At 34.6% G+C, this 9348-nt stretch overlaps 1 protein-coding gene across 1 annotated transcript; it reads left to right on the top strand.

The window, feature by feature from the left end:
• The first annotated feature begins 719 nt into the window (after positions 1 to 719).
• On the top strand, positions 720 to 8171 carry LOC128226701 (deoxycytidylate deaminase-like). The gene is made up of 5 exons (XM_052936681.1): positions 720 to 819; positions 4593 to 4701; positions 4874 to 5009; positions 5358 to 5571; positions 6319 to 8171. The coding sequence occupies exons 1-5, from the start codon at positions 788 to 790 to the stop codon at positions 6455 to 6457; spliced, it is 630 nt and encodes a 209-aa protein (XP_052792641.1). The 5' UTR covers positions 720 to 787; the 3' UTR covers positions 6458 to 8171.
• The last annotated feature ends 1177 nt before the right edge of the window (positions 8172 to 9348 follow it).

Raw genomic sequence — 9348 nt, 5'->3', positions numbered from 1 at the left:
TTTTGCTGAAGGGACAGCACACTGAAGAGACAGTGGTGGGATACAAGGAAGTCCGGGTGCGACACTCTAGCTCTTTTTCGAAGAGATCCCTTGTTTTTTTACGTGCTCGGTGTTAAACCAGTACTGAGTACACCACTTTTCCAAGCACTACCCTTTAAATGCGGAGCGCCAGGCAAGGGAACTACTTGTACCAATTTGTAACGTCTTTTGGTATGACGCGGCCAGGGATCAAACCCACGACCTCCCGCTCCGTAGGCGGACGCTTAACCACTAGGCCACGGAGACGGTTACCTGAGCACTAATGGAGCGTTTTTTCTTGTTCCTGAGGAATAAGGGTACTTCCTATTGAACATTTTTATAGATAAGTGCGGTGCGGGGTGATACAGGAACCCAAACCCACTATAAACGTGAGAACCACTCAGAACACATTCTTTTTGATTAATAAATAAAAATTATTTTATAAATTTTGGATTATGCTTCATAAAGGTTAATATTTCAAATTTTATTGAAAATGGTCATAAAATGAAGAAGTGAGAGCAATACTTCAAATTTTATTGAAAATGGTCATAAAATGAAGAAGTGAGAGCAATTTTTCCAAAACTGATCGGAAATCGAAATGAAATCTAGTTTTCAAGAAGTGAAATCCACTTATAATTGAATCACTTTGTAACAAACGTTTTTTTTTAATTGACCATTTTTGTTAGAACGTTTTGACTAAATTTTGAAATGATTCGACGTCATTTCCCGCAAAATTTAGTATTCCACAGTTTCTGAATTTAGCGAAGAAATGGACGATGGCAGTGCCTCAAAATCCCAAGCGTAAGTTTTGCTACTTGACGTTGCTTTACTTTGGTTGTTTTTATAGCTGAGCTTTATTGTCACTAAGAGTGAAAGAAATGAAATGTTCAAAGATGTATCCATCCGAAAAAATTATCCGAAATGTGTGCGATGAACGATCAGGGATACTTCTTTATTTATTTATTTATTATTTTGACATTTCTTATGTATCCTTGTAACGCTACAACTCTCTTTTATTTAACACCGGGCGAAAGAATATATAGTTATATTATGCATCGATGATGAATAATATATTATATACCTGTCATAGTAAAAAATAATGGACGTGTTATACGGGATTCTTCTAATCCCTAACATCTAAACGGGAATGTGCAAAAAACGGGGGTGTTTTAAAAATATTGAAATTGTTTTAAGTGAAGTATTTTATGGTTGAAATTGATCATAAAAGAGTTGTATTCATATTTTACCATGTAAATGAAATGTTATTTTGCACTTAACAAGCATTTAATGCATTAAAACAAGTTGTTTACCTTTCCAATAAAACGAAAGTTGACTGACACAGACAACAATTATGCAAAGGGGAACAACTCGATACAATGGTAATAACTCGGCCTCCTCCGACTAAGCTTCGAGATAGACCTCGTTATACAATCGTAACAACTCGGCCATGCCTGAAATGATCCGAGCAATTTAAACTGTGCCCTGAAGCTTTGCAGGTGCCCTTCATGTATGTATCATTATGTTTTGACAGAATGAAATGAAGGAAAGCCGTCAAACTCATAATTATAAGTTGGATATTTATTTTTTGTGTACAGAACTAATATAAAATAACATTATCTGGTAATATTTCTTGTTTTTATGATATTTTATAGACGCTATATGCTTAAACCCGGAATCCTGATCGGAACAACTACCCACTTTTGATACTAAACTATTTGTACGTGATGGATTTGCCATATCAAAAAAACCGTCAACGTACAATTATTTAGACTAATACCTGTCAGTGATCTAAACTATCTAGATTGAAATTGTCATTAGAGTCGTTATTTTCACCTAAATATATTCTGGGTCAAGAATTACGTTTTATACATGTACACAACCTGTCAGATTTGTCCCAGATTTACAGATATCGGGATGCTTGATAAACAATCGACACATGCAAGTCATCGGAATATGTGTTTTGGTATAATGATATAAATAAAATTATGTGTTTAATAGTAGGCAATAATATTTTTATAGTTTTACTTTTTGTAGAAAAACGGAAAGTTGCCAATGAGTTTAATTATTTTTTTCTTGCAGGTTTTAATTACAGTCTGTTTGTATTGTGTAGGAAGTCAAACAATGAAGTCACCATTTCTTGCTTGGCTCCAGTAGAAATGTCATGCACATCCCCTGTCAGTACTCCTGTTGTGACAACTGAGCACAAACTTTTATTTCTTTTGCATTTCATCATTTGTCTGACTGATCTTCCATCAATTTTTTTATCAAATTCTTGGTCTAGCTTTGCAGAATCCCTTTGATTGCTGGTCTGCAAGGTCGTTACCCCTGATGTGTTTTTTGTCCCTGTATCCAGTGCACTTTCAAAATGTTCTTGTTTTCATCAATATTGAACAGATGTGATTTTATGTCAAGTACAGTTTCAATGTTTATTGTAGCTCAGTAGAAATGAAACCTATGGCAGTCTGTAAATATTTGTTTCGTCCTGATATTTAGCCCGAGCGAGACTAAGAACTGCAGCGCTATTTCTATGCCGACAAGTTCTCCTGTGTAGTTGTTTCTGTGACTTGAGACACTCTTGTTTAGAAATATCTGGTTACTGTTACCCTTATAGCAGCCCCTGCTCCTGTAGGCCCTGGATTTCCTTGCGGTGTGGAGCTATCTGTGAAAGCCAGAATATCTGTCTCTTTGCTGTTTGCTAAAATTGCTTCAATGTTTACCATTTGGTTTTCTTTGCTTTCCATAAATGCTTGTGTATTTACTTTTGCTTAAGTGTTTGATACACCTGTGAACTTTGTTGTACTGAAATTCATTTTCAATATTTTCTTGCTGAAGTTCATGTTGACTTTCATTTCATTGAAGCGGCTCATCAATAAACCAAACATGGTTGGTTTTCCTTTTATCAAAAAGAAATGAATCAAAAATACAAATTGTGCCTTTTGTTTTTATTTCATAAAACAATGCATTTTAAACACGATGCGAACACGCAACAATAGCAGGAACCAGTTCGATCCGGGATAAGGCCCGGGAAATACACCGTTTCTGATCATCATGACCTAGACGCATGTAATTTGTCTAATGACACTGATTAATTTGATTACGATTTTCGATGTTTTGACTTCAACTTTCCGGCAAACAATAACAAATAATAAGTGATAGCATTACCTGATAGCAAAATGTAACATTCAACTTAAAAGTTTAATCATAAATATGTCACATAATAGCAAATACTATGTTAAAAGACTCAACAAAAGTGTTTTTTGTTACTTATGTATGATTTCAGTGTAACTTTGTTTTAATATTGTGTTTTTTAAGATCTTGCATTTAATTAACATATCACAATACCAGAAAGCAGTAATTGCAAATTCTTTTTTTTGAGAAAGTGATAATGCTTTATAGGGATCATTTGGCACAAAAATCATTTTAATGTTCATTGTATTTTCCCAATTTTGGGAATTAACGGGCTTATTTTCCCAATTGTAAAGCCACCGGTGGTTTTGAAAATTTAAATAAAAATCACTGGGCCTGGCATATGTATAGTGGATGTGTGTTCCCAATGAAAGTGTCCAGTCCTTTTGATGCTCTAAACCCACTACTGGTTTTCTCCTCAATTGAATTTTCAAATGACAATTTGTCATCCAGTGTGATACCTAGCATTTTCTTTGTTTTAACTATCTGAACTTCTTTTTTATTGAAAGTTATTTTCCTGTCACATGATGTGGCATCTGATCCAAACAGAAGAGTGTGGATTTTCTCTGGTGCTATCGCACCATATCCTAATTTCTTCAAAATCTTTGTTGGTGGCGGCTGGCCTGTATTGCATCTCCAGGTGTTTTGTCACAATTCCATACACTTATGTCATCAGCAAATTCTACATGGTTTCCCATCCATGCTGTCACTTGTATATGTTTTTCATTGACTTTTCTGTCACATGGCTGTTGCTAGGTTTGGTCCTGTGGCCATACCAAAGACGAATTATGCTGAAAAAAGAGGATTTTTCGCATTTACACCTAATATAAAAAAAAATATAAAGTTAAAATCAAGTATGCAATGTCAAGTTCTTTAATTATAGTTTCTGAAAGCATATTGCAGCAGAAAAATGCCTATATTATTGGCATTTTTGGCAGTTTATGGAGCACTTTTGAACAAGATGTATGCTCTTGCATCGATATGTTGAAGAGCGCCATGGACATGTAGCAAGTCACTTAAATGTCCCTGGTAACTGAGAAATTTATATGTTTTATCATTTCCATGGATCTTTCCTTAACATTTTTATAGTTCTTTTGGTGGAAATAAAAAATGAGTTACTTCAAATGTATTTAGCCTTTTGTTCAATTGTTTCATTTTTTGTGCATCATAAAATGTACACTGAGAATTCTCTATATTTAGTTGTATCCCTGGTGATTTCCAGGTTATATGGTAGTGAAATAATGGGACAAGGATACATTTAATTATATTGTGAAAAAAACAACACAATTTGTTTTTAACTGGAACATTGTTGTAAAAATCACCTATTTTAAGGCACCAAACAACATACAGTAACAGTGGATCAATTATTTTAGAATTATTCTTGACAGATCCAGTGGCAGATTTACCAAAAAGAGGGAAGGCTACCTTGAGTGGCCTGATTACTTCATGGCCATCGCATTCCTGTCTGCCCAGCGTAGCAAAGATCCAAGGACACAGGTACATTCATACTTCCATATGCGATCTAGTTGTAAATTAAAGTCAGACATCTGCATGAAGAATCTTTGACTTTCAGGCATCTTTGTTCACTTAATATATAATGTAAGTAAAGCAACTGTATTTATAAATTTTATGTATTCAAACTGAAAGATGACCTTGATTTTTATCCAAGGTCGGGGCCTGTATAGTAAATGAGGAGAAGAAGATCGTTGGTATAGGATACAATGGGATGCCAAATGGGTGTTCCGATGACCTCATGCCCTGGGCCAGGGAGGCTGACTCAATACTAGACACAAAACAGCTCTATGGTGAGTGGTAGTGTATTGTACTTTAAATGAAAAACAAGCTAGCAAAGTGCAACCAACAAGGCTTAAACAGTGGTCATTGTATTACAATTGTACAAAAATTTATTATTAGTGGTAATTCATTATTTAAAAATAGGTCTAGTGTAGGTTGTTGCGAAATAGAATGTTTTCTGCAGTGTTGAAATAAGCACAAACCCACAAAAAGTGAACTGTTGAAATGTTTACTGTGCTTGTCCAAATTCAGAATAATAATTTCATTGTATTCTAATTTTGATGATAGATTCTGTAAGACAAGGATATGCTAATAAACAAAAAATGCTTAAACATTAATGTTTTTTCTGTCATGTATAGTGTGTCATGCTGAGCTGAATGCAGTTCTGAACAAGAACTCGGCTGATGTAAAGAACTGCACAATCTATGTTGCACTGTTTCCGTGTAACGAGTGTGCAAAGGTTGTCATCCAGTCCAGCATTAAGGAGGTGGTCTACTACTCTGACAAGTACAAGGACCGACCGGCATTCATGGCCGCTAAACGCATGTTCGATCAAGCTGGGGTCACTTACAGGTACTTTGCTGATCTGCCTCAAATGCCAATGTTCTCATGAGTCGGCAGGGATCTTCCTAAACCAATCAACTACCAAGTTTCTCCCTTTTTAAACTATAAGAGAGCCCACAGAGGCTGTAAACCAAGTTTTCACAAAGTGTAACCTGGTAAATAGAACAATGTATATCATTGTTTTATCAAGCAGAAGGTTAGCATCTAACTTTCCTCTCTTTTGCTTAATTAAATCCCCCGACAAATAAAGTTTGAGATGGGTATATTTGATGCACCCTGTGGTCGGTCGATCTATCTGTTGCAATTTTTCTTGTCTGGAGCATTTCTTAAAAACTACTGGATGGAATTTATTTAACTTCATGAGATGGGAAAGCACAATGAGAGAAAGTGCACTGTAAAATACCAGAACACAATTTCAGCTAATTACAAAGTTATTGCCCTTTGTTTATTTTTCTTTTCCTAAGCATAACTTAAAAACTACTAAACATAATTTAATTAAGCTTCATAGGATGATTAAGCACATTGAGAGGAAGTGCATTGTACAAGAGCCATAATTTTATTTCAGCTAATGACAGAAATTTAAAGTTTTACTTGATCCCTGCTTTTAATACTGGTTCCAAAGTCATGTATCATATGTCACATTGTAGCATTTTAATTGCATACATACATTAGAATACATGACACCTTAAGTATTTGATTTACCTGACAAGTTTATTCTCATGTCCACGATTGAAAATATATCCTTCCATATTTCAGGCAGTATCAGCCGTCCAAGAAGAAGATTGTTATAGACTTCTCTTTGATCGAGGCGATGTCAGATTGTGTTATAGCCGACATGGACAGTCTTAAGATTAATGCTCCCACAGTGGACAGTCAGCCAGACTCCACTAGTTAGTGTGGCAAGTGTTGTAGGAAATCAGTGCTAAATGATGGAATAGGCTTATTAAAGCCCGTAGCTAATTTTAATCATGATCAGTGAATTGAAAGTCATAATTAATCGTGAAATCAGGATTGAGAGCTTTTGACTTCAGACTATTGAACAGTTATGATTGTGAAGATTGTTTTCTCATGGGAAATTTGCATAGAACAGTTTAAAGTGCCTTGAAATAAATATAAATAACTGGAAAGAATATTAAAAGAGGTAAAAGCCCTGTAACCCTATTGTGGGCATGAACCCTTCATACTTCAACCAACCTCTGGCTGTATTTTCAGGATTGACAATGATCAGCAGTAAGAACCCCTCCTTGATACTTTATTTTATTATGACAAGAAAAGGATTTATTGTTTTGTTAGAATATTTGAACAATCTCATCATATGTGTACATGTCACATTTACATGTATGAAATATTTGTCCTTTGGTATATTGAATGTAACCTTCAACACAAAAAGCTGCAGTTATTTCTTCTGGCTGTCTCCATACTATAGGTGCTAAATGATGCTTTGTTTTGCAGAAAATGATTTGTCATTGCATGACTTGTCATATTTTCTGAAATGTTAAATTTTATTGTATTTTTAACTAAACTATTTGAAGAATAAGGAAGGCTATACTACTCACTCCTGTGCCTGCGTCAGTGTGGCGTTGTTCACTTAAAGTTTTGGGGCCAGATTTAGGGCATTTTCACTGATAAACTCCTGTACCATTGCAAGTTTTTCTTCTGGCTGTGTCCATACTTCGATTGAGTGTTAAAACATGCTTTGTTTTAGGACAAGATGGCATTTTCACTGTTGAATTCCAATACCGTTCATTCAGTAGACTTCATACTTCACACAGTAGTTCAAGGTTATCTCACATTTTTCAATATTATCCTATTAAAATACAAATATTTTCCTATTGAAATACAAATTATGGCCCTTACTGGACATAAAACTATTGGTTAAAGTTTTAGGGCAAGTTTGGATTTTCACTTATAACTCTGATACCCTTCATTCAACTCACTTCTTACTTCAAACAGTTGTTGACAGTCATCATACAATTAGGTTACATAACTCCATATTATCTGAATTTTTTACAAATTATGGCCCTTGATCGACCTAAAAATTTTGGTAAAAGGTTTAGGGCAACTTGGCATTTTCACTTATAACTCCAATACCTCTATTTGAATGGATTTCATACTTCACACAGTTGTTCAAGGCTATCAAACAATTAGGTTACATTACTTCATTTTATCCTATATACAAATAATGGCCCTTGATCGACTTTTAATAGAAAGTTTGCTTAAAGTTTTAGGGCAACTTGAGGGTTTAACTCGGATAATAACAATAATGTTCATTCAATGAACTTCATACTTGTTACAGTCATTGTTGTTCAGGCCATCATACATTTAGGTTACATAACACCATATTAACCTTTATACAAATTATGGCTCTTGATTGACTCCTTTTTTCTTGCTTGTTTTTGACATGCACACAAAACATCATTAATGCATTCATTTCTAAGACAAAGTGGCATGTAGAAGAGCATACTGTCCTATGACAGCTCTTTTTTGTTCAAGCCATATATGACTATATGATTTTTACTTAACATATATGTTTTTGTGATACATAAATATTATTTTATATGACCTGAAGAAAATATAATGTATACAACTGAGCTAATAAATTGTCTAACAGTTAATTGTTATTTTTTAACTGCATTTGTATGTACTTATGTCGGCTCTATTTAATTAACCATTTTTTGACAAATCTTGTCCAAATAATTACCAAATTAAATCACTATGTAATGCTTTTGGGTTTGTTCCATCAAAGGTTAAGGTCACTGCTGCTTAATATAGAAGTTTTGTTCTGACGAATAACTACAATTTCTTTCATTATATAGACACCAAACTTGGTGTATAGTAAGAACAAGTGGAGAGTTCGCTTGTGATTGCTTTTGGGTCTATAACGTCAAAGGTGAAGGTCACCATTACTCAATATAGGAATTTTGTTTTGCAGGGAATAAATACAATTTCTTTCATCATATGGACACCAAACATGGTGTATATTAAAAAGCTGGCTTGTTTAAGACATGTCCACAACATCTTTAACTAAGCAAAAAATGGACATTTCAAACCCACTGTGCTGGTGCCACAACAGTTGCCAGACATCATTGCATCAGGAGATGACCATTTAGACAAAATTATAAAAGCATTTTGTGTAACTTAAATAAAAAAAATGTGTTTGTACATACTTAGTGATTTGAATGAGGATGCTGAGCTTTAAAAAAACAGAAAAAAGAGAAGTGATGTCACTCACACATATTGACCAGCTATCCATAATCAAAGATGAACTGTGCAAAGGTGAACTCACACTGTGCTGTTAATAACATACATCAAACCATTTGGTAGCAGCTATTGGGTTCTTTACAGGCGGGTTTGGTGTCAAAATTGCCTTGCATTGGTATTGAATAATTATACTTAGGTTTGACATACAGTGACCAAACTTGGAATTGCATTTGGTGCCCTTATGGTCAAGGTTATTGAAACAAAAAATTAGAAGAACAGTTGGTACTCGATAACTTGCTAGGGTTGACATATTGCGACCAAACATGGTACATGTATGTGGGACGAGTTTATGGAGGACCTTAGTGGGATTGCATTTGAGGGCCCTGCGGTCAAGGTCACTGCTACACAAAATAGAAAAACAGTTGAAACTAGATCTCACAATGAAGGCTAAAGTTCTTCTTAATAGAAAACCTGGTTTCATTGCATTGCAGTTTTTCTTTTTCCTAAATGTATTGCTAAACATGATTGAAAAATGCCATCTGACCTAATACCATTATGGTGTGATATGTTAAAATATTAAATATA

This window comes from Mya arenaria, chromosome 3 (genome assembly GCF_026914265.1).
Source record: "Mya arenaria isolate MELC-2E11 chromosome 3, ASM2691426v1".
Lineage (NCBI taxonomy): Eukaryota > Metazoa > Mollusca > Bivalvia > Myida > Myidae > Mya > Mya arenaria.
This window is presented reverse-complemented; position numbering and strand designations above follow the sequence as displayed.